Raw genomic sequence first — 26,893 nt, 5'->3', positions numbered from 1 at the left:
TCTGGTATGGAATCCTGCTGGAACCCTCTGGAACAAAAATTATTATTGCTCATATATCAAAATGAAACAAACAGTATCAGACATTATAACTGTTAGGGTTCAAGCACTATGCTAGCCTACCCTGTCCTCTGGCCGGATGAATCCAGGAAGTACCCTGAACATCCCAAGGTCCTAGTCTATACACAGGTGCAAAAGGTCCCTTAAAGAGACAAGCTCTGCCCACTCCCATCTCTTTCCCACTTCCTTTATGAAGTGGCAGGCAGGACTTTTCCAGCCTCTTCTCTTTTCTCTCTCTGTGTCTCTCTTTCTTTCTTTCTTTCTTTCTTTCTTTCTTTCTTTCTTTCTTTCTTTCTTTCTTTCTTTCTTTTTTTCTTTCTTTTTTTTTTTTTTCTTCCTTCCTTCCTTCCTTTATTTCTTTTTTTCTTTCTTTCTTTCTTTCTCTTCCCCTCCCCTGTCTCCCTTACCTGTCTCCATTCCATTCCCTTCACCCAAAAAAACATTCCACTTAAGTTCTATCTGCCTGGCCATGTTTGCCCTCACTCTTCCGAAGCTCACCCACCAGGGTCCCACTTGTGCCATATCATAACCATGGCACCTTGACAGTTGGCAGGCTCTTCTGTCAGTTCCTCCCATGTGCCTGCTTGGGGACCAACAGAACCCTGTAATTTTCAATCTGGTTGTAATCTTCAGTCAACTCAGGATTACTGGAATTCTCTACCCAACACTGGCAAAAACGGCTGGAATGATAGTCCTCTTCCCTCCTCCACCTCTTTACCATGTTTCTGTTACTGAGGATTCATCTCATCTGTGGTTTCTCATTTTCAGGCTTTGCTCAGACCTAGTACTGAGTGTTAGGAATAATTCTTAAAAATTCTCACTGCCTACGCCAGTAATTCCAATCAGAACAAATAAAAGACGGCCATGTTTAAGGCAATGCTCCTGGGTGGTACTGGGAAAGCATGGGGAGGGGAAGAGAGAGAGAGAAGCGGAGACCACGAGAAACCCGGAGAACACGTGTTCATCTGTGGAAGGCAGCCTAAGTTACCTGTGGGAGTGGTCCTGACCCAGCCTGGGGAGAAGTCACAGTTTGGCAGGCTTTCCCAGAGGTGGAGTCTGGGCCAAGGCAACTCCCAGGAGAGGGGGCTTGAAATGGAGCTTCCTGCCCAGTACTTCAAAGATGGGTGCCGGGGCTGGGATGAGGCCCTCAGGTAGAATATTCTAGACTCTTTGTATAAAGGGGTGTTAGGGAGCTGGGGTGATTTTTTTGACCAAACAATCCAGGCTTTTTGGATAAGGGGGTGCCAGCAAGCTGAGGTGAAGCCCCTCAACCAAACATTTTAGACTCCTTGGATAAAGGAGCACCAGCTCCAGTCTGGCTGCTTCCTGCAGGCATATGGTGAAGTGGGAGAGGGGAGAGCGGGTGGGCTAAGGCTCAGCTTATTTTAATAAGTCAAAAAATACCAGTACATCGGGAGGCAGAGGCAGGCGGATCTCTGAGTTCGAGGCCAGCCTGGTCTACAAGAGCTAGCTCCAGGACAGGCTCTAGAAACTACAGGGAAACCCTGTCTCGAAAAACAAAAACAAAAAACAAACAAACAAACAAAAAAATACCAGTACATGTGGGTACTCTTATCCAAGACAGTGATAGTGACAAAATGGGGATTACCCACATGTTTGTATTTTTCCAGAGCTGTTTTAATTTAGAGTTATAAGCTTTACGGATATTAAAACATGTGCACATACACACATAAAGATTAAAAGTAGTATGCTATGAAAACAAACCCACATACTCACACAGAAATACTGTGGTGACATTATTCTAACAGACAGACAAATAAAGCAGTTTTAGGAACCTGTGTCAGATGACCAACTTAAAAATCCTTGTGTAGGTGGCAGAAGCGAGGGAAGTACAGAGGTCGTCCCATTAAGTACCAGATTAGCAGATGCTGCAATGGGGAACAAGAGCAAAAGGACTGAAGAGTTATATGGTTTTAGAGTGGAAGGACAGGGGAAACATCCATTTAGAGAATTTCAGAGTGAGACCAATGGCAAACAGCTAGAGAAGCAGGGAGGGGGAGGGGGAAAGGAGTGGGGGTGGCAGTAGGCATCTAGAAACCATGGGATTTTGTAACCTTGTTTGTTTTGGGCACTAGGTGTTAGATAGTCCCAATTTTTTAAAAAAGGATTTTTGTAAAAGGCATCCCAGGTGCAGTTGAGAATTTGGCTTTGAATAGCAAGAAGCCATTCAGAAGCCCATGCCAATGGGGACTCAAGCCTGTTGCAGTGAATCCATCAGGACAGAGCTCTTGAGTCAAAAAAAAATGGGAGTTCATGAGAAATGAACGGCAGATGTTTTTCTACAACTTTCCCCCAATGACCAAAGAGTTTGCAAGGGTAGCTGTCTAGGTAGCCAATCAAGTAAGTCTCTTTCAATAACTCATGTAATTTATCCTTTTCAAGATCTCTGATGGAGTTTGAAGACTGGTAGCTTTGTCAACTGCCTTCTCTGTTCTCTGTGTAAAGTGTATGTTACAGGCCTCGCTCAATTAGAGCTAATACCAAGTCTAGACAAGATGTACATTTTTACCAGACTCTGATAAAAAATAAACTCACAAAACAGATTTCTCCTGAATATTAAGGTGATGTCATAATAATGGAAAAGGAACAGGTACTTTTAAGGGTCACTTACATAAAAGTGCAAAGCTTAAGATGTGAGGATCTAGGTGATCAGGTATGAGACAATGTTTTAAGGTATGTAAATACAAGTTATTAAGATGTGTACATGCAAGTCATGAAGTTCTGAGGATACTTAAGGTGTGTAAATGCAAGTTACAAAGGTTTGTGCATTAAAAAAAGCATAAATGATGACAAAGGCAAGTGATTTGAGACATTTGAAAGAATGAAATGTTCTGAATTTCTGTCTTTCATTTTGCTACTGTTTTATTAGGACCCCAAGGGTCCTTAATCTTAACATTAATCAACGAAATTCTGATAAGCTATTGATCTAGCTCTGGCAGAATACTACCACCATCATAGCTTTGAGGTCAGGATTTTAAATTATGTTTTGTAATTTTGTAACTACAGACTTAAAAGATACTTTTCATGGTACAAAAAAAAAAAAAAAAACATTTGTCACTGTCATTTCTACCAAACAAATTTCAATACAGAATATGAACAGTGGAAATGCTAATGTGTCTAAAACTTATATTTTCACAAACCCAAAGAATTCTTGTAAGTTCCAGGGAGCTGTCTTGGAGAATTCACCTTGAAAAGGTCAGATGCACCCTCCCTCAATTCTCAGGCCCTAAGAGCCCAAGCCTCCCCCACCTTTTCCTGGTCCTGACACCCTCCCTGTCAATCACAAGGTCCTAAAGAAACAGAAATTTTTCCTAAACTTAACCTTCTGCTCTGCCAGTATCTTGCTAGGTCTAAGAGACACCAGACAGTTCCACAGAGCCTGGACAGCAGTGAAACAACCAACTACCCCCAGATGTGACCAGCACCCCAGTTTTCTCAGGTTGCCAAAATTTCAATGCCCACAAATTGGCAGGAAGGTATTTTAGAAGCTAGTGCGCCATCCCTGTCCTACCTGCTATCTCATTTAATTTTCCCACTTTTTTCTGTGTTTTTTCTTTTTTATTTATAATTATAAAAATAAAATATACAGATCCAAGTTCCTACTACCTCCCCTCTTCCCATTTTCCCTCCACATATTCTCCAACCCCACCCCCATCCAATCCTCAGAGAGGGTAAGGGCACATTGCTTTGTGGAAGGTCCAAGGCCCTTCCATATGTATGTATATATATATATATATATATATATATATATATATATATATATATGCTGAACAAGGTATCACCCAAAGAGACTAGGTTCTCAAAAAGACAGTACATGTAGTAGGGATAAATCCCGGTGCCACTGCCAGTGCCCCCACCCCAGTCTGCCCTAGCCATGCAACTGTCAACCACATTCAGAGGGGCTAGTTTGGTCCTTTTCTTGTTCCTTCCCAGTCCGGCTAGAGTTGGTGAGCTCCCATTAGCTTAGGTAGATTGTTTCAGTGGGTGTACCTATAATGACCTTGAACTCTTTGCTCATATTCTCATTTCTTCCACTCTTCAACTAGATTTGGGGAGTTCAGTCCAGTGCTCCAATGCAGGTCTCTGCTTTTGTTTCTATCAGTTGCTGGATGAAGGTTCTATGGTGATAGTTAAGATATTCATCAGTCTGACTACAAGGCAAGTCAAGATCAGGCCCCTTTACCTCTTTTGCTTTGGACCTTAGCTGGAGTCATCCTTATGGACTCCTGGGAATTCTCTAAAGCCAGGTTTCTTGCTAACCCTAAAATGGCTCCCTCAATCAACATGACTCTTTCATTACTCTCATCTCTGTCCTTCCTTCTTCTCAACTATCCCATTCTCTCAAGTATTCCTCACCCTTCCTCTTTTCCTCTCCTCTTCTCCTTCTACCCTCCCTTCTCCCCCCACCACCATGATCCCAATTTTGTCAGGCAATCTTGTCTGTTTTCACATTCCAGGTGGACATATATATTTTTTTCCTTAGGATTCACCTTATTACTTAGCTTCTCTAGGATCATGAACTATGGGGTCAATATCCTTTGTTTATAGCTAGTATCCACTTAGGTGTGAGTACATACCATATTGATCTTTTTGATTCTAGGTTACCTCACTCAGGATGGTGTTTTATAATTCCATCCATTTGGGTGCAAAATTCAAGATGTCATTTTTTTTTTTACCACTGAGTAGTACTCTAATGTGTAAATGTGCCACATTTTCTTTATCCATTCTTCAGTTGAGGGGCACCTAGGTTGTTTTCAGGCTCTGACTATTACAGATAATACTGCTATGAACATAGTTGAACAAATGCCTTTGTAGTATGTTTGAGCATCTTTGGGAATTATAGGATTCATGGAATTATGCAGGTCGGCCCTGTCATCTGTAAGGATTCACACAGATTGTACTCTGGCCAGCCCGAGGTGCTAGTTTGTAAGCAGGTGCAAAAGGTCTCTTTAATAAAAAAGCTCTGCCCACTCTGGATCTCTCTTTCCTGCTGTTCCTCTGAAGGGATAGGCAGGACTTTTTCTGCCTCTTCTCTTTTCTCTCTGTCTCTATTTCTTTCTCCTTTTCTCCAGTCTCCTTTCCTTTTCCCCACTCCCTGTGAATCCCCTAATAAAACTTTTTACTTCAGTTCTATCTGCCTGTCCATGTTTTTCATTAACCCATCATGGACTCACCCACCAGGATCCACTTGTACCTTATCTGAGCAATAATGTTATAAATACAGAGGAGTATCAGTAAACCTTGCTGTTGATTATTGTAAAATAACAGAACCTTGGCAGGCCAAGGGATCAGACAGGAGACAAATATGCCATGCAGGCAGAACTGTAGAGTGGAGATTATTGAGAGAAGGATAGAGGGGAGGGAAGAGAAAAAGCTACCCACACATACACACACGGGGGCGGGGAGAAGGAGAGAAAAAGAGAGACAGAGAGGTCGAGACATGCTTGCCTCTTTAGAAGAACTGTAGTTAAGTAAGAATGGGCAGAGCTTGTCTTTTAAAAACATCTTATGCACCTACATAAGGACTAGGGAATAACATAATAGCCATAGGACTCTGGACTGGCCAGTGGACTGCCTGAGGGCATCCTGTGATGTAGGAGGGTCTTCTGTCTATGTATTTCTTTTATTGATCAAATAAAGAAACTTGGTCAAACAAATAAAGTCTTTGCTTTTTGATAGGTCAAAACTTAGATAGGTGGAGGAGACAGAACAGAATGCTGGGAAGAAGGCAATGAGGCAGACACCATGGCTCTTCTCTCCAAGATGAATGCTGGTTAAACTCATGCCGGTAAGCCACAGTCAAGGGGTGATACAGATTATTAGAAATAGGTTGAATCAATATGTGAGAGTTAGCCAATAAGAGGCTAGAATAATGGGCCAGGCAGTGTTTAAATGAATACAGTTTTCATGTAATTATTTTTGTTGGGAGCCGGGTGGCAGGAATGCAGCCTGCCACTTCTTTTACAACAGATTGGCACCCAACATGGTAACTAACTCCACATAAAACCTAAGAAGGCTTAAAAAGGAATTCTAGACACAAATATATCAGAGCCAGGGAGAAAGATCGAGTCATATACCAGGGTTAGGCAGAGACAGTGACCCACCATGGAGTCAGCCGCCAGGTCAGACATGCTAAATCTTTCCCGGTAAGCCACAACCCCATGGTGATACACAGATTACTAGATATGGGTTAAACGAATATGTAAGAGTTAGCCAATAAGAGGCTAGATATAATGGGCCAGGCAGTGTTTAAATGAATACAATTTGTGTGTTGTTATTTTGGGGTATCAATTAGCCAGACAGCCAGGAGCCAGGTGGTGGAAAGCAGCCCGCCACTCCTTTTACAACAATCCTGCCAGGCATACTGCTTGAATCCTAATATTTCCATATTTTTCTTATTATAAAAAGGTGAGAAAACTAAAGGGCATAGCAAGTAAGGCAGGGATGGGGTGCTGAGTTCTTAAGACTGCTTTCTGCTGATTTGTGGGTGTTGAAATCTTGGACCTGAGAAAGCTGGGGTTCTTGACATGTCCAAGGTTATTTCACTGCTGTCCAGGCTCTGTGGAACTGTCTGGTATATCTTGGAGCTAGCAAAGTGCTGGCAGAGCAGAGGACAAGGCTAAGTTTAGAAAATTTTATTTCTTAGGTCCTGGTGAGAGAGGATGGGTGTCAAGAACAGGGAAATGTGGTGGTGGTTTTGGTTGTCTATTGACAGAATGTTTCTGGAATGCATCTGATCTGTTGAAAGGGAATTCATGTACACCTTTTGAAACTTTCAAGAATTCTTTGAGTTTGTGAATGCTTAAGTTTTAGGCATTAACATTTTTACTGTTTATAGCCTGTATTGAGATTTACATTGTATAAACAGAAGTATATTCAAGGTCAGAAATGACTGTGACAAATGTTTTTGCATGATAAAAAGTATCTTTGAGGACGATAGTTAGGAAATCACCAAATAGGAATTTGAAATTTTGTGCTTGTTGCTATGATGATAGTGGTATAGTATGGTATTTACTACTGTCAGAGTTGAATTAGTAGCTTATTAGAACTTTATTGGCTAATGTTAGAACTTAAACATTCTTAGACCCTTACATCTTAAGCTTTGCATCTTAAAACACTTTTATTTTAAAAAAGGAATAGTAAGAACTTATACTGAAATCTTTTTTGTTAGTTTCTCTTTTCTGAGTGTGGTAATGAGGTAAATTGTGTCTACACTTAGTATTGGCTCTAGCACAGTAAAGTCTGTGACCTGAATTTTACACAGATAACTGAGAAGGCCATTGATAAAGCTAACAGTCATTAAACTGCATCAGGGATCTTAGTAAGGATAAATTTTACCTGAGCTAATGCCTAAAAAATGACAAAATTGTTCATTAGATGCCTGGACAACCACTCCCCAGGGTCCTTCTTGGTCATCTAGGGAAGATCTATGTCAACATCCACCTTTCAGCTGGCAGAGCTAAGCCTGCAAAAAGCCCCAGAAGGTCCCACAGGCTTCTCTGGAGTAAGGACACATGGGAGGATTTTACCTTTGTCTTAGGCAACTTGAGGCAGTTGGTTCCCTAGTGTCATGTTGTCTGTGGTCTGAGGAGTGTCTCTGTACCAGTTGAGGTGAAAGGCAGTTTTTTTTTCTCAGTATTTATCACTGACTCTTATGAAACAAGTTCCAGGTGGATGTTCTGTTCACATCTATCTTCTTTGAAGAAAATGGGGTAGTGACAGGAGCTAACCTGTCTCTCTGTTATGAAAAGCCTTGGTAATAATTAAATATTTTAAATGTCATATTTTCTAGCTCTCTGAGAATAGAGGATGTCTGTGTATTGGGAATATCTGAGTTATCACTACAGTGTAGTGTCTGCCTGGAGAGCTAGATCCAAGCTGAGAGGTTGTGGAAGAATGATTTACACAGCATTCTTCAGCTTGACTATAACTGTTTTTTACTTAGCAGGTCAGATTTAGGCTTGTTGGGGACAAAGAAGTAAAGAACAATTTTCTTTCACAATAGCAGCTTAATAGTAAAAAATGATAATATAAACAGAGCTCATTGAGACTATTTAAAGCATCTTTTAAACTATAAGTACATGTACATATACATGCAGTTGAATCTGCATTGCATACACACATATATGCACATTTATATTAAACAGGAGTTGAATAAATAAGAAGTGAGAACCAATGTGTATTGATCCAGAGGCAGCTAACTTCTCCATCTCTGAGTCCCACGTGGCAGACCCAGCTGCTGGTACTGAATGAAATGCAAAGCAGATATGTTACAGGTGGAAGAGAGCAGATGTATTACCCGGGAGTAGGGTCCCTGAGTAAAATAAATGCTTCAGTGGGCCCTGATAAGATGTACCATCATGCAAAGACACCATAAGCAAAAGAGTCAGTGTAAAGAGAGACAAAGGAAAGATAATGGACTGTCCCTATCTAGCGGACACTTTTAAAAGCATAATTAATGGTGTAAAGGCAGCTAGTGACAGGTGCTGATGTAAGTCCTCTGGCTGTGGTGGCAGGCTGCCATGGATACCACTTGGTTAGGGCTGGAACTGGAACTGTATGAGTCTTCAGATCTTTCCAGACCCAGTTGGCACCTGGGGCAGACTATCCCAGGAGGAGGTGGTCACATGACCACCTTTAGTAAAGACTGTGGTTAAGACATATGACCTGCCCTTGGTCAAGACGGTGTCTACCCACATGTTGCAAGGCTCTGAGAAACCACATGTTTTTAGATCAGTCGTGCAAACTTTCGACATACCCAATTAAGAACGCAGACACACAAGCTGCATAAAACCTACACTTAAAGCAGTCAGAATTACACCCGTGTGACCACACCATTCACACATTCTTTCATACATGAAGCAGACAGGAAACATCCTGAACATGTGCTGTCCAACTGCAGCCAGCAGGAAAGAAGGACCCCTTCCCTGGATTGTAGCAGAAAGGGTGGGAACAGAGACAGAGTAGCAGCACAGTCAGGTGGGAAAGAGGGAACTACCACCCGGGAATGGATGATTCACGGACAGGACAAACAGAAGAGCGGGACATTTTGAACATGAGCATGAGATGCCTAGTGAAACAGAATGTTTCCAGGTAGAGAGATAATCCTTCCTGGAGACAGGCTTAACCATGAGGGGAGGTGGCAGGAGGTCGCTGCAGCAGCAGGTAGGGAAGAAAGTCAGACAAGTGTAGATAACAGGAAAAAACAGAGGTTGAACTTCCAACTATGGCTCACTGGTGGAATGTAGGCTTCTAATAAACAGGCAGGTGGTTTGATATCTGAGGAAGGGGTGATTGGGGTGGGCATATTTATTATGAAGGAGTCAGAGACAAGGCCCAGTGTCCCAGAGGTTCAGTGTGGACCACTGCTCACGTTGGCCTTGGATCATCACATATAAGTGTAGAAGGGAGCTGTGGGCTGTGTTCCTGCTGCCCAGTTCCCAGCCGCCTGGCCAGCTTATGCCCCAAAATAACAACATGCAAATTGTATTCATTTAAATACTTCCTGGCCCATTAGTTTCAGCCTCTTATTGGCTAAATCTCACATCTTGATTAACCCATTTCTATTAATGTGTGTAGCACCACGAGGTGGTGGCTTACTTGGAAAGATTCAGCATGTCTGACTTGGTGGCTGGATCAATGGCGTCTGACTCAGAGATAGAGGCATGGTGATTTCCTCACTTCCTTCTTCCTCCCAGCATTCCGTTCTATCTACTCCACCCACCTAAGGGCTGGCATATCAAATGGCCAAGGCAGTTGCTTTATTAACCAATGAAATCAACACAAAACAGAAGACCCTCCCACATCATACAAGGTACACAGACAGTGGGGAGTGTGTGGGCACAAGCCATAACTCTACATTGTCAAATGGGAATAGTGCCAAAAGTGCTCTGAGTCTGAGAGACATGTGGTTTTACCCATTAATTATGTCAGTGTGTTCTATTATATTTATGTGTGGGTTTATTTATTTATTTATTTATTTATTTATTTACTAGGTTCTTTGAAATTGATCCTTATAAAATCTAGGTTGGCCTCAAACTTCCTATATAGCAAAAGCTGACCTTGTAACTGTCCCTCTCCAGCTTCGGCTGGTCAAGCACTAGAATTGCAGAAGTGTACCAACATGTCTGACTCACTGACTAGAGCAGGAGTTATGCAGACAGTCATGATACACTAAGGAATCCAAACTTGGGTCCTCTAGAAGAGAAACAACTACTCTTAACACCTCAGCTATCTCTCCAGGCTCTTGAAAATCTCTGCCACACCCAACCCCCACAGTGTTTCCCTCAGTCTTAATCAGTCTGTTTTTTATCTATGGGTGGCTTTTTTATCTTAACCTTTATTCTTTCTTTCTCTTGCTCCTTTATTGGCTCTTAGTTCAATACCTGAAACCCTCCACAGCAACAATTCTGTTTGCTTGTCTTCTACTTTTCTGTGAACCGTAGACATAATTTATAGACCAGGACTATCATGAAGGGCATTTTCAGTAGAGGGGTACAAACCAAATACACAGATGATTTGGAGTAAATCTATCTTTTTCCTTGAAGGGTTCATGAGAGTACTATTCTTATATTTATATTTTTCAGGTAAAACTTCAAGGACTAACTCTCACAGTCGTCTCCCCCGTGTTTCCTGCTGGGCTTTACTGCTGCTATGCAGTGATCATCGTCCTCACTGGAGCTGTGATTGTACTTTCTGTGGCTCTGTCATTGTCAGGTGAGTGACATTCTCCAGATCCTTCAGCATTCTGTCCACATCCACACTGTCAGTTACACTCACTGACCCCTGTGAGCCAGGCACTGTGTGAGGGGCAGGAGAGAGAACACACGGGAAATTCCTGTTCTCTGGGAAATTAGGGTCTAGCAAGAGAAGCAGTGAAGGAACATCACAGACTCTGGTGTACACAGAAGGCCAGGCTCAGCATCCCTGGGAAGAAGACATTCAGCAACCTCTAGAGAGTTGCAGAAGACATATGTCTAACCTTGGGGAATTATTCAAAATAGAGAACAAAGACAGCAATACCCAAAGATGGAAACTCAAGGAAATGTGAGGACAGAGAAGAATAATATGGCCAAGAAGACACAGCACCCCCTCCTTGCCCATCATGTCAGTCCCCATGTTCAACAATATTAGAATATTATACAATAAACAGCTGTGCAACAAGTGAGAACAATTGATGTGGGAAAGTCTTCTGTTCGTGTTGATTTCATTCATTAATAAAGAAACTGCCTTGACTCACTTAATAGGCCAGCCCTTAGGTGGGTGGAGTAGACAGAACAGGAAGAAGGAAGTGAGGTAGATGGCTCAGACATATGCCATGCCTCTCCTCTCTGAGCCAGATGTGATGAAGCTCCGGCCCAAGATGGACGTATGCTAGAATCTTCCTGGTAAGGCACCACTTAGTGGTGCAACACAGATTATTAGATATGGGTTAATCAAGATGTAAGAGGCTGAAACTAATGGGCCAGGCAGTGTTTAAATGAATACAGTTTGTGTGTTGTTATTTCGGGTTTTAAGCTAGCCAGCTGGCCAGGAGCTGGGCGGGAATGCAGCCTGCCAATCGCCTCATCAACAATGACCTCAAAATGTAAACAATACATGAGTATCTTGATCATAGGTAGAAATGTGCATCGCAATATGATAAATATATCCTAAAATTATATCAATATTCAAAAATGTTTTAAGCAATGGTAAAAGCATGTATGCATACAATATAACAAAAAACTTTGCCTAGGTATACAAATATGGTAGACAAAAATAGAAAAATATTTAATATAATTTAATGTTATATCAATATACAAGCATCTATACCATTTGTAATTACCTATAAATAATACCTCATACATATTCATTCTATTACTCACTATTATTATTAGTGTAAGTAAACTCACATTAATCTATTATCCCATCCAATTTTCCCTTTTTTCCCAAAGAGATCCCTGAGCTTATAAAATTTCCCCCTAATCTCCAACCCTATACCAATTATAATAAACCACTAAATAATGTCCCTAACCATGAGGACAAACTTTGTTGGGAGAGGGAATGTCGTATTCTATAATTACTTCCAGCTGTCATGGGGCAATATTTTTTCTATGGGTCCTGTGAAAGAAATGCTTAAGTTCCAAGATTACTGTCTGGTATAATTTCAAATAGCCTCTGAGTATTTGGTAAGGTTTTTCTGAGGTTCCTATTTGAAGTTTTGACCAAAATATTGTAAAAATTTGTACCATTTTAGCTATCCAAGTTGGAACCATCTTGATCAGATGGTACCCAAAAGAGGTCTTATAGTAGTGCTATTGGCATCATGACATCATGTCAACCAGGTGGAGTTGGTGTTGTAGGGCCCCATCTTCTTCTTTCTGGAAACTTCAAAGATTATTGCAGGAAAATTCATTGTTCATTGTGGAAAACATAAACATTATTTATGTAGGCATATACAGACATATATATTCAATAATAGGTATGAAGAAAAGTAAATTTTTTTACAAATTCTTTTTTCTTTCTGTCCCATATCATGGATCCTGACATGAGACAGAAACTCTGAATTTTTATTTTAACAATATGTTTGGATTTAGAGGACAGAACCATTGTCCAACTCCAAAGACAGCTCTATAAATTCATGTGTGTGTGTGTGTGTTTGTGTGTGTGTGGGTGTATCAATTACATGATATCAAGAATCATGGTCGTTTTTCTTGATGATCATTAGTGGATAATTATTTTTTCATTTGTCAGCATTCAAATATCCAGGCTCTCTTAAATGTTTGAAGATGAATATTTTCCTGCAAAACAAGAACAGAATAGTGCTCAAAACCTTATGAGGTTTCCTTACCATCTATATGGTTAACATCATTGTAGATGAGCAGTCATTTCTCTTTTTCAAAAGGTTACTCCTTTTCAAACCAAATCTTTATTATTTTTATGGTATTCATAGCTTTTCTTCTTGCATGGTAAAAAGAGCAAACCCCTTCCTCAACATAGCACATCTCCTGGCTTCCATTGTGAGGTCAACACATCCTTAAGCTAAACCAGTTAATTCAGAAGACTTTTTTATTATCTGTATTGGCGGTCAGAGGAATTTGGAAATAACCAAAAATAGTCCTTTTAGAATAAATCAGTTTTAATAAAAGGAGAATAAGGGAACTTACAAAGCCAAGGCTCCAGCGAAGCAGAGGGTGACATGGGGGAAAAAAACAGGGGCGCCTATCCCCAACCCGGTTCTTTTTAAAGGTACCTTTCTCCCCTGGGGCAGCCATGCCCCTGAACACAGGGATTGGGCCAGCTGCCCCAACAATTATCCAATGTCTCTCTGCTCCTGTTGTCCCTTTCTCATTTGAATTAAGAAAATTCAAGGTTAATAAAGCATTATGTAATCTATTTCTGGGGTATTTTCCACCCCCTTTTGTTTGTGTAACATAATTTATAGTTTGATTTAATCTTTCTATAACTGCCTGACCTGTAGGATTGTGTGGTATACCTGTAATATGCTTTATATTATAATAAGCAAAAAATGATTTCATTTTCTTAGAGACATATGCTGGACCATTATCTGTTTTTTATCTGTGCAGGAATGCCCATGATGGTCATAACTTCTAATAAATGTGTGATTACTGAATTAGCCTTTTCTGAGCTTAAAACAGTTGTCCACTGAAAACCTGAATGAGTGTCGATGGTGTAGTGTTTATATTTTAATTTTCCAAATTACAAAGTGGAACACATCCATCTGCCAGATTTCATTCCTGTGAGTACACTTTGGGTTAGTCCCTACAGGTAGCGGTGTTTGGTTATAGTAGGAGCAAGTAAGGCATCTCTTTATAATCTCCTTAGCTTGTTGCCATGTAATAGAAAACTCTTTTTTTAACCTTTGCTATTGACATAATGTTTGTTATGAAATTCTGAGGCCTTAAGCATGCTTCCAATCAATAATTGATCAATTTCTGCATTACCTTGTTCTAGAGAATCTGGCAGACCTATATGGGATCAGATGTATGTTGTGTATATAGAACAAAGCCCATTCCTGATTGTGTGTTGCACCTGGATAAATGATGAACTCAATTCAGTGGCTTCAATATACAAGACAACTCTTTCTGCATATTGTGAATCACTAACTATATTAGGAGGTTCTTTAAAATCCCTTAGCACCATGAGAATAGCATATAATTCTACTTTCTGGACAAAATTATAAGGGCTTTGCTCCACCTTACTTAATTCTTCTTATTTGAACCTGCCTTCCCTGATTTATTTGCATTAGTATAAAATGTACGTGCTCCAGTTATTGGAGTATCATGTAGAATTTGGGAAAGAATCCAAGAATTTCTCTTTATAAGGATAAGTCTATCTCTTTTGGAATAATTGTTATTAATTTCTCTCAATAAATCAGCACAAGCTCTTTGCTATGGTTCATTGTATTCCCATAACTTTTTCTATTTCATCAGAAGTGAAAGGCACTATAATCTCTGCTGGGTCTATACTTGATAATTGACAAAGTCTCAATTTACATTTTATAATTACTTCAGAGACATTTTTGACATAAGGTTTTAGTTTTTTAGTTGGTTTAAGTGGTAGAAAGATTCATTCTAAGATAATATCATCCCTCTGCATTAAAAGTCCTGTAAGAAAAATTCTGGAAGGAAATATGACTAGAATACAATTAAGATTTGGATTCACCCTATCTACATGTGCCCCTGTAATTTCTCCTTAACAGTTGTCAATTCCTTTTCTGTTTCAGTTGTTAATTATCTGGGATTATTCATGTCTTTATCACCATCTGAAGTTTTGCTTAAATAAATTACTATATCGGGTGTTAATGCAACCGCTGGTCATAGACTATAAATGTCTCCTAACAATCGTGGAAAGTCATTAAGAATCTGCAACCAGTCTCTCCTAATTTGTGCCTTTTGTGTTTTAATTTTCTGCAAACCTATTTTATAGCCTAAGTAATTGACATAATCTCCTCTCTGTATTATTTTCAAGAGCAATTTCTAATCCCCTTTTTGGCAAAATGTGCTGTACTTCAAACATTCTAAAGTATCTATGTTTGAATCAGATAGCAAAATGTCATCCATGTAATGGTAAATTATAGAGTTAGAAAATTGCTTACACATTATTTCCAATGGCTGACAAAGTATTGGCACAGAGTGGGGCTAGTGAGCATTCCTTGTGGGAGGATAGTCCATTAATATCTCCTAGTAGGCTGAGAATTATTATAAGTAGGCAATGTGAAGGCAAATTTTTCTCTATCCTTTTCTTGTAAAGGTATAGTGAAGAAATAATCTTTCAAACCAGTAACTATAAGAGGCCATCTTTTTGATAATAGAGAAGGCAGAAGGATTCGAGATTGTAGAGGGGCTATAGCCTAAGTTACCTTATTGACCACTCTTAGATCTGTCACCATTCTCCATTTACCAGATTTCTTTATTACAACAAACACAGGATAATTCCAAAGGCTGGTTTATTCTTCAATATGGTGAGCATCTAGTTGCTCTTGTAGCATGTGCTCTAAAGCCTATAACTTATCTTCCTCAGGAGGCCACTGCTTAACCAATATTGGCTTCACAGTTAACAATTTTAAAAGTAGGGCTGCTGGTACCTGTAAAGGTTTTCTAGTTTCTTTATGTTCTTGTACAGCCTGAATGGTTGGTGACCTTTGTGTATAGTACCTTATAATATCCTTCCCAGATTTATGAGTTCCTGGGACTTCAGGAATGTTCATCTGAGTATTCCATTGCTGCAACAACTCACAAACCCATAAATTTATTACAATATTAGCTACATATGGCCTCAGCTTCCCTCTTTGATCTTCTGGCCCAAAGCATTCAACTGTGCAGTCAAATTGTGCTTTGAGAAATGGTTCCAATTCGTAGTAAATGAATATCTGCCTCTTTAAGAGGCCAATTTAGATGACAAGATTCTGAAGTAATGAGACTCATATCCTCACCTGTGTCTATCAAACTAATAATTACAATGCCATCTATATGCACTCTTAGCTTTGGTCTTTGATCATTTATAGAAGTCTGCTAGAATATATGTTTCCTGTTTCCTATTGGAATTTTTGACTTATCCTCCATGTTTATGTCATTATCTAGAACATTATGATATTTTACAGAAGGCTCTGGATTTTTTTTTAATTTTCCTGTGAGACATATCCTCCACAGTGACTGGGAATGACTGGGCCACTTTTGGCTTGGGGGCCTGTGAGAGGCCCCTCAAAGAGTTTCCTGATGGTGTTGAAATAATTTGTCTATTTTTTGTTTATCTGCATTCATTGGTCCAATGCTGGCTTTTGCCATACCTTCTATATATACTTGAAGGCTGAGTCCTCCTATTCTTGTTATTTCCAGAGGAGATATTATTCCTAGGAATTCCTTATCTACAATTCCTTCTCAGACGTCCTATTCTACTACAATTAAAACATTTGGCATTTTGATGTCTCCTCATTCCTTTGGAAATTGCTTCTTCTACCCAAGATTCAATAGTATACTCAAATGTCTCAATGTTTATTGTATACAGGATTCATTCAGTCATAGGTGCTGATCTAACCTTTAAAGACCCAAGTATCTTTTTGCATTTTAAGTTGGCATTTTCAAATGCCAGAGATTCAATAAGTACTCGTCTAGCATCTGGGTCTATTACTCCTATTTGTACAACCTTAATTCATCTTTGTAGAAAGTTACTAAAGGATTCTCTCTGGCCCTGTTTAACCCTGGTATATGATTCCATCTGTTTTCCCAGTTCTTGAATCCAGTCCAAAGCATTTAAGGCTGCTTTGTGGCATAGGGACAAGATTTGTTCATTGTAAAGAGCTTGAGCCTCTGGGTTAGCATATGTGCCTTCACCAAAAATTTTATCTTGGGAAGTCTCAAGCCTTTTGCTTTACCCTGTTCTTGCAAAATTTTTGATTCTTTTCTGAAATAAATTCTAAACATTAATTGAGGCCCATCATCCAGGACTGGTAAAACTAACTGAACTCAACCATTTGGCATTGGTTTGGTGCTAGAAGACCATGTCTTTGTTATTTCCCTAACATATGTGGAATGGAAACCCTAAGTTATAACAGCTTGCTTAATTTCTTTTAGATAATTTTTCCTATAGGTATTCATATACCTTGATTGGAATTTTTGGAACTTTAGAATTTGATGCTTTGTCAGAGTAGATTACAGGGTATGAAGTTAAAACCCTGGGTAAGTCATCTCTGACACCTACTGGTGATGTTGAATCCTGTCCTTGTGTCTTCTTTCCTTGTTTATCAGCTCAAATAATTTCCTCAATTATTTCAAATCTTTCTACTGCTGTCTTATGTAAATCCCAAATCTCCTATCCTGTATATAATTCTAGTGATTTCATTGAAGCACCTAGCCTCTGGTTCTCATTCTGCATATGTGATTCTAAGGACTGACATTCTTTCTTTAAAGATAACACCTCATCCTTGGATATTACTTGGATAGAGTGCAGATTGCCATTCTGGAGAGATACTCTATCTGCTAACTTATCATAACTTTTTAACAAATTTTGATTGTCACATTCAACAGTATAAATTCTTTCAGACAATTTCTTAGTACCATTAGATATAAAGTTAATTTTGCCTGTCAAATTAATGTTATCCTTTTTAATAGTATTAATTTTTTCAGGTAACTTTTGGTTTTCAGTGGTACTAATACTGTCAACTAGCTGTTAATTATTAATCTGTAAAGACTGTATCATTCCTAAAAGTGCCACATTCTTTCTAAATAAGAGAATATGAAGAAAAAACTGAGTCCCAATACCCAATAAATTGAACTATCACCATAACCACATGTCTCGTATAATACAATCCATAGTATTAGCCAAAAACTTACGAAAACTTTCAATATTAATGTAATCAGCCATATTGATTTATTAATTACTTGTTATAAGATACAATAAATTGTTTTAGGTGTAATAATCTTTATTGTCCAGCAGATGTGGTTGCAGAGCCGAAGTGGCAACAGGTATGGTACTGAGCTGCTTTAGTTTCCAAGCTGCTGTAGTTTCCCACCTTGGTGCTGGTTAAACACTGTGAAATATGCTTTGCCTGACAAATTAAAAGCAATTAAATCAATTCCATACATGTAGAAAGGAAACCAGAACTCATGGGCAGGGAGAAGAAACCGGGAGTTACACAAGTTGCTAAATGGCATGAGAACTGCACCAGGGATTGCATCAGTAATGCATTCACTTTTGAAATTTCCAAGTTGCCACACACAATAAGCTCTGCTGTGACAGGGGTTCTACAAAAAACCGCTTAGGTAAAAACAAACCAAGTAGGCAGAGTTGGGAGACTGTCTGGGCTATGGACAATCTAGGCCTGTAGGCAGTCAACCAGGTAGGCATGGAGTCTGAATCCACATGGGTGCCAGATGAAGAAAGATGCTTAAAAGGAATCCCATATTAGCTCAGAATTGAAAGATAGACAGTTATTTATTTAAAGGTAGATTCACAAATCAGAATCCTCTGCTGGAACGGAGATCAGAAACCGAATCCCACAGCCTGAAAAAAGGCCAGATGCATGCACTATATTGGCATAAATAATATAAGAGGCCACGACCCAGTGGGCAGGTATATACTGGCTGTAGGACTTCCTACAACCAGCTATGGCAGACTGAGACCTCTAACCAGTCAGCAATGTTTTCAAACATATTAACAATCCCTTAGTGCAACAGGTCAACATTTTTTTTTCCCATTTTTTTTTTATTAAAGATTTCCATCTCCTCCCCCTTCCCTCCCCTCCCTTCCATCCATACCCCCACTCCACCCCTCTCCAAGACAAAGAGCCATCAGGGTTCCCTTCACTATGTTAAGTCCAAGGTCCTCCCAGCTCCCCCTAAGTCCAGGAAGGTGAGCAACCAAACTGACAAGGCTCACAGTGAGCCCGTCCATGCTGTAGAGTTCATGTTCATTGCTGTTGTCCTTGGTTTCTCAGTCCTCCTCCACCATCAGCCACATTCAGAGAGTCCGGTTTGGTCCCCTGTTCCATCAGTCCCATTCCAACTGGACTTGGTGGTCTCCCGTTAGATCTGTCCCACCGTCTCAATGGGTAAACGCACTCCTCACGGTCCTGACTTCCTTGCTCATGATCTCCTTCCTTTTGCTCCTCATCAGGACCTTGGGATCTCAGTCCTGTGCTCCTATGTGGGGCTCTGTCATTTTCTCCATCCAATACCAGGTGAAGGTTCTATGGTGATATGCAAGATATTCATGAGTATGGCAATAGGATCTGGACATTTCTGGCACCCTCTCCTCAGCTGCCCAAGGACCTAGCTGGGGGTGTCTTCCTGGACACCTGGGAACCCCTCTAGAGTCAAGTCTCTGCCAACCCTAGAATGGCTCCCTTAATTAAGATATATAATTCCTTGTTCCCATATCCACTTTTCCTATATCCCAACCATCCTATTCCCCCAAGCTCTTCCCATCCTCCACTTCACACTTTTCTCTCCCCATTCCCCCTCCCCCCATCCCACCCCACCCCCATGTTCCCATTTTTTGTCCGGCAATCTTGTCTACTTCCAGTATCCAGGAGGATAACTATATGTTTTTCTTTGGGTTTACCTTCTTATATAGCTTCTCTAGGATTTTTTACGAATTATAGGCTCGATGTCCTTTATTTATGGCTAGAAACCAATTATGAGTGAGTACATCCCATGTTCATCTTTTTGGGCCTGGGTTACCTCACTCAGGATGGTGTTTTCTATTTGCATCCATTTGCATGCAAAATTCAAGATGTCATTGTTTTTTACCGCCGAGTAGTACTCTAATATGTATATATTCCACACTTTCTTCATCCATTCTTCCACTGAAGGGCATCTAGGTTGTTTCCAGGTTCTGGCTATTACAAATAATGCTGCTATAAACATAGTTGAACAAATGCTTTTGTAATATGATTGGGCATCTCTTGGGTAAATTCCCAAGAGTGGGATTGCTGGGTCCTGGGGTAGGTTGATCCCAAATTTCCTGAGAAACCTCCACACTGCTTTCCAAAGCGGTTGCACAAGTTTGCATTCCCACCAGCAATGGATGAGTGTAACAGGTCAACATTTTATACACTGCCTTCCCAATAGTTCTCGCTGCTATCTCAGTTATCAAACTGACTGTGAAAGTAGGGGTCCAAATTAACTTCCTAGGAGCCCTAATTTTAGTGTGCAACTGAGAAAGATAGGGGCACAGGCCTAATCTAGGACACCTTTAGACAGAGGAATGTCATGCTAAGGAGATAGTTCTGACACATCAGTTAGGAAAACTGCAGTCATATTCCCACTTCACATCTGATCTGAATAGGGTATGCCAATTCTTGTTATAATTCACTTTATTGTATAAATTTTAGTAAGAAGCCAAGAACAGGTCTCAATCAAAAATACCTATGCTCCTTGTGGAAGAGACTGGATTGGATTTGGAAATAAATGTTTTTATTTTTCTGAAGACACAAGTAACTGGACATTCAGTCAGAACTTCTGCATGGAACTAAAGACCCAGCTAGCTCGATTTGACAACTTGGAGGAGCTGGTAAGAGATGATCAGGAATAAGTTTGTTTGTTTGTTCTGTTGAATATGTATTGCCTTGAGATAGACTGGTTAAAGATGAAGCATGAGGAAGGATCCTATCCCTTTCAGATGGAGACATGGGGAAACACACGAATATGTCCATTTGCTGGTGATAGCACTTCTGAGTGGAGCCCTGAGACATTCAAGAAGCCTTTCCTCATGTAGTGCTTATAGTCAATCTGGAAGTTCAGATATGCCGTTTTACTGAGATACCTGCTGGTAATGAGCATTATGCTCCAAGCTAGCAAATGCTGCATCCTGAGGTTGACAACTGTTAATAACTGCAAGGGGAGGCTTAACCAGGAACTAACTCAGCCACAGAAGAATATGGCGTTACAGAAGAATATGGCATTATACTCGGTACTTTAATTCAAATGAAGTACTTAAGAATTATGACTGCTGGGCCAGGCGGTATTTAAAAGAATACAGTTTCCGTGTAATTATTTCGGGGTAAAGCTAGCCAGGTGACCAGGAGCCGAGCGGCTGGATGCAGCCCGTCTGCTCCCTTCTACAGAATGGCGCCCAACGTGGATAATTGAATCCCCACACTACAGAATGGCCCCCAACATGGATAACTGAATCCACAGAAAGCTTGAGAAAACTTGGGAAAGAATAGAGTAAAGCATGGCTTCTTGGTAGCAGCAATATCTCGGGTCTTAATGTGTGTTTTTCGGTTTTCAGCCATAGCCAGAAAAAAAGCTATGCTGTTTAAAAATGCCGGCTTTCTGGGCTGTCCTGCCAGTGCAAACTCTGATTCTTTGAGGCAGGAGGGCCGGCTACAGAGAGAGGACTTGAGTGTTGTCTGTGGACATACTTTTGCAGCTTGCTTGCTGGCAGGGACCTTGAACCGCCATAGAGTTGTGGCCATAAACATGGCTACAGCCGGTACCTCTGCCATGAGGCTGGAAAGCTAAGGAATGGGCTGGATCTACCTGTCAAAGCCACGGCTTCAGTCTTACCGATATTGTTTGGTAAATTAAAGACTCATGTGGTCACAAAAAGAGAGATATACAGTAAAAGAAAGATTCAAAGTCGAAGAAAACATCAAAATGGTTTACAATGAAAATATATGCAGGCTAAAGGTGACAGTTCTTAAAATTAAAAAAAAAAAGGAAGTAGTTTGTTGTGGTGGTACACACCTTTAATCCCAACACTTGGGAGACAGAGATTGACCTCTGTGACTTCAAGGTGTGGTAGCACACACCTTTAATCCGAATGCCTGGGAGGCAGAGACAGACAGATCTCTGTGAGTTCAAGGTGTTGTAACACACACCTTTAATCCTAGCACTTGGGAAGCAGAGACTGTGGATCTCTGAGAGTTCAAGGACAGCCTAGTCTAAAGAGTTATTCCAGGCCAAAGATATATAGAGAACCTGTCTCAAAAAAGTAAAAGTAAAAATAAATGAAATAGAGGTTAAAATATAGCCACATAAAGATGGAAAATAAACAGAGAATCTTGATACTGTATACTATTATGCTCTCTTTGAATTGTTTGAATGCTGAGGAAGAAGCAACAGCTGCTAAAAGATATTTGTTTATACATGCTGCTGAACTAATCCAAGATAGATATTTTGAAAATACCTTGACTTCAGAATTTGGATCTAAGGATATGATACTTTGGAAAAGAGATTCTTCTTTTGTTTTCACAGAGGATGAGATACTGTGGATTGCTTCTATCCCAATATTGTATGATAGACCATGCCCTCCTAAAAGGTTGCTGTGAACAGCTTCAGAAAATTACTTCACCCAACTGATGACTGAGATGAACCTGGCACACAGGTTACACCATGAAAGATCTGATTAACAGTGTCCCCATTCAGCAGGAAGCAGTTTGGAGAGAAATAACTACGTCCATGTTCCCAAATATTGTTTATAAGTGTTCTTTTACATTTAACGGGGGATATGATATAGATATGAATAATTTCCATTGGTATAGATTTTGCTTAATTGATAGAGATTTAAGGTCAATTTTGTTATATGTATATGTTATATGTATTTTTGATAATGATTAAGGTATTGTGATTGTGTAGTTCATTTTAAAAATGTAATGTATAATTAAGAAACATAGGTTGTTAATGGATAATCATTGATAATAGTAAAGCTTATAGTCATGTTAGTTAGATTTTCTAGATATATAGAGATATATTTCAGTTAGATAGGCATTCCTAATATCTTTCAAAGACTACAGAATATTCCACTTAAATGTTTTAATAACTTAAGGCTTTTCATGACAATGAGACACGTCTGCTCCTGGCAGCACCAATCTACTTCAAGAAGATGATGGGCATCGAAGAAGATCCTTATGGAGTTTGATAGCAATTTGCCCAAGAAACTGCTCTTGCCTGGACTGTTGCAGAAACTGGACACAAAGAACCCACAGAGAGAGAACTGCTGAACTTGCCTAAATATGAGATGATTCTTTGGGGTTCCTGACTCATGAAAGAGTCTGAGAGACATTCTACAGGACACAGCAGATACTGACTGAACTGTCTTTGAAATTTCCTGCTTCATGGGAAAGTCTGCTGGATACTGTGGGCCTATAGGCCGAAGATAGATGCCCCAACAATACAAAAGAACTTTGGGTGACTGTCCAGGCAGTGAGATGTCTCTATCATTTCTAGAGTTTGGAAATTGCATATTTCTTATTTACTTAGGTAATATTGTGTTCTTCTGGAGTCTTTGATGGAGCTGAAGAATAGATAGTTCTAGTTTTCCTTACTTATGATAAAAGATAGTAGATATAAATACTGTAACTGTAATTCTTACTTGATAACTGTTGTTATATGTAATTTACTATGTTAAAGTTAAAGCCTTTTTTTGTTTAAACAGAAAAAGGGGAAATGATATGGGAGGGTCTTCTGTTTTAATAAAGAAACTGCCTTGGCCAGCCCTTAGGTGGGTGGAGTAGACAGAACAGGAAGAAGGAAGTGAGGTAGATGGCTCAGTCAGATGCCACGCCTTTCCTAAGTGAGAGAGACTGCTGTGCCTCTCCTCAGAGAGAGAGAGATGCAATGAAGCCAGCCACCAGGCTAGACATGCTGAATCTTTCCGGGTAAGACACCATTCATGGTGTTACATAGATTATTAGATATGGGTTAGTCAAGATGTGAGAAAAAGGCTGGAATTAATGGGCCAGGCAGTATTTAAAAGAATACAGTTTGTGTGTTGTTATTTTGGGGCATAAGCTAGCCAGTGATCCGGAGCAGGGCTGCAGGAAAGCAGCCCACAGCCCCTCACTACAGACTGCCAACTGGATCCACTGAGAGCTGAGGGCTATAATGGCTCCAAAGTCTGTGTCCCTCGGGTATACCCTCTTGTCATCTAAAGAGAAAGCGGTGGGGTGGGGACACTCAAGGGTCATCCAAAAGAGGGAGATACATGTATTCACTTTCCATGTTTTATGACAGAATTTTTTGAGGAGATACAAAGGGACCTTTGAATACTGGATCGGCCTGCACAGAGAGTCACCACAGCACCCTTGGAGGTGGATGGACAACACAGAATATAACAGCTCGTATGTTCTCAAACCATTTTCCTTATATTGTGATCATTTGCTGTGAAGTGTGTCAGTTGTGTCTATTAGAGAGGAATGTCTATGTCATGTGAAGCTAGCTGTACTGCCTTAGAGGAATATTGGCCATCATTTTCAAAACCTTTACTTAGTATGATTTTCCTCAAAATCTTTCAGATAATAATGGCATCTGGGGTAGCTATCGTGTGTTTCTTTACCAACTTAAATGTTTTGGCGTTGATAAATGCCCTGTGTGGTATGTAGATTCAACCTCAGAAGATCAATGAGGGCTCTGAAACTTCAGGAAGCCATTGCAGAAGGGCAAGCCAGAGACCCATCAGTCCACTGTGTGCAGAGCTATACCTGCTCACAGAAGCAGAGACTCCAAAGACATTGGAAACTTCCTCTAAAGTCTTGCAATCAGAGCACACCCAGGAATGTTCTTGGATGTGAACATAGCTGTTTTAAATGGAGTCATTATACTGGAATTGTAGATCACAGACCCAATCTTGTCCCTCAGTCAGCAGTTTACTAAAAATAGGTTTTCCCCATATGTGAAATGAGTCAAAACAGAATTGAAAAAAACCCTCAGTGAGGCCACCCATGCCTGTATTTCATTTAAACAGGGCAGCAAGCACCAGTCAAATGCTTTGAACAGACACTGAAGGGTTGGTTCTACATGGATGTCAAAGGTTCTGTATTCAAATCAAACTCTGAGAATGTAATAAATAACAGAAGTTACAAACATAGTGCAGATGATTCTCCTGGACTCTGCCTTTGTTTGATTCACATTACAAATAAGAAATGGAGACGTACAAGGTTTCCCAGAGGAACAAATGCATTTCTGGGCTCTGCAAATTTACTGTGCTTGGTTTATTTTCAGGGTTCCCATTCGAGGAGTGGAAAAACATGCCTACCTCAACAACAAGTGGATCAGCAGTGCCAGGAGCTATGCAGACATGAGATGGATCTGTAGTATGCCCAACAGCTGTATCCTGCAATGTCAAATTCCTTTTGCTTCTTTCTTGTCTTTGTCAAGAGATGCTTTCTAACCTGTATCAACAGTTGCTGCTCTATCTGCTATCTTCCAATATTGTTATCAAAAGAAACTGAATATTTCTTGGCATCACTGCCACATCCTCGGCTGCCTCACCTGTGTGGCAAAATGCCTCTCAAGTGGTGGCCATTTCAAAATGAAGGGCTCGTGCTTCCCGGAGCTTGGCCCCCAGCAGCTCCCTGGCAGTCTGCTTGAGTTGTGGTGTCTGATCGGCATCAACGACTCAGTTCACTTTGTTCTTGGTGATGGTTCTTTGCGTTGGCTCTGCTATTTTCTTTCTCTGTCCTATTTTTCTCTTACAAAAAAATTAATCTGTTCAAGTAACCAGGAAACATTCCCAATGTCTCCTTGAATATGGAGGAACTGACGCATGAATTCCCTCCCTTGATTCAGGGCATTAATGCTATGATTTAGACTCTGGCTTGCTCTCTGGGGGAACTTATGGATACCCTAGAACAGAGAGAGCTCATGATAGGAGAAGATGAGTAAATAATGAAGGAAAATGTATGGAGTGACATGAGTTACCATATATGGAGAGGCTAGCTAGAATAAGAAACCCCTGGTGCATTTTAGATAGGAAAGAAAGACAGGCTAATCTTGACAATATGAAACCAGCCATTCAATATTGATGCAAGCCCTGGGGGTGGAATCCTGAAGAATGGTGTTTGGGTTACCATGAGAACAGATATGATTTAGGGTCATGAGGAAGTTAGCAGCTGGTTAATTGTGTGAGACGAATTTCAAAGAGCTCTGCCCACCTGGCCCTAACCACAAGACATACTGAAAACAATCAATTGCCTGTAATCATTTTTTTCATGAAAAGCTTTTTGTTTGCCAACTTCCTTCTGTAATCCCATAAAAGTGATGGTTGAATTTTAGTAAATTTGCAGCAGATTCAAAACTCATTAGAATTGTGTCTGTCTGTCATTCGCCGAATCCTGGGTTCTCCTAGCCTTCACCCCCCATTTTCCCTCGGTATTCGATCTCCAAGAGAGTTGGTCCATGGCACATCACAACTAAAAATCATCTTGGAGATGGGCATATACAGGGATTTTGAACAACATTGATGCTTCTAAAATGGGTGTTGACACTTGTGTCTTTTTTTTTTTTGGTTTTTCGAGACAGGGTTTCCCTGTAGTTTCTAGAGCCTGTCCTGGAACTAGTTCTTGTAGACCAGGCTGGCCTCGAACTCAGAGATCCGCCTGCCTCTGCCTCCCGAGTGCTGGGATTAAAGGTGTGCGCCACCACCGCCCGTCTTGACACCTGTGTCTTAACCTTTAGTACAATTAATGCACTTTATGTATTTTTTTTCTGTATTTTTTTAAATTTTGGGTGGTATTTTATGCAATTGTGTAGAAAGGAAGGCCGCTTGTTTGTCCTGGCTGCCCAGAACCAAAATAATCATACAGAAACTGTATTAATTAAATTCCCTGCTTGGCCCATTAGCTCTAACCTCTTATTGTCTAACTAAATATTATCTTAGCACATTTTTAATAATCTGTATATCACCATGGGGGTCATGCCCTACCAGTAAATCCTCAGCACTTCTCTCTTCAGGGGTGGGTCTATGGCTTCTCTCTGACTCTGCCCTTCTTCCTCCTAGCATTCAGTTCTGTCTTCACAGCCTACATATGTTCTGCCCCATCAACAGGCCAAGGCAGTTTCTTTATTCATTAATGGTAATGGTATTAGGTTGA

The 26,893-nt window shown here is 40.3% G+C and overlaps 1 protein-coding gene across 2 annotated transcripts; it reads left to right on the top strand.

The window, feature by feature from the left end:
* The first annotated feature begins 5,556 nt into the window (after positions 1-5,556).
* On the top strand, positions 5,557-26,088 carry LOC119806549 (C-type lectin domain family 2 member D11-like). 2 transcript variants are annotated; one of them, XM_038318330.1, is made up of 5 exons: positions 5,557-5,866; positions 10,665-10,794; positions 20,507-20,589; positions 24,036-24,142; positions 25,023-26,088. In XM_038318330.1, exons 1-5 carry the CDS (start codon positions 5,846-5,848, stop codon positions 25,189-25,191), a joined length of 510 nt encoding a protein of 169 aa, XP_038174258.1. In that variant the 5' UTR covers positions 5,557-5,845; the 3' UTR covers positions 25,192-26,088. The 2 variants fall into 2 exon arrangements, with proteins under 2 accessions (XP_038174258.1, XP_038174257.1); XM_038318329.1 differs by having other exon boundaries at positions 5,562-5,866; positions 20,411-20,589.
* Positions 26,089-26,893: the final 805 nt, after the last annotated feature.

Source organism: Arvicola amphibius, chromosome 2 (genome assembly GCF_903992535.2).
Source record: "Arvicola amphibius chromosome 2, mArvAmp1.2, whole genome shotgun sequence".
In the NCBI taxonomy this organism is placed as follows: Eukaryota; Metazoa; Chordata; class Mammalia; order Rodentia; family Cricetidae; genus Arvicola; species Arvicola amphibius.
Note: the sequence above shows the minus strand (reverse complement) of the source record. Positions and strands in the feature narration are given on the sequence as shown.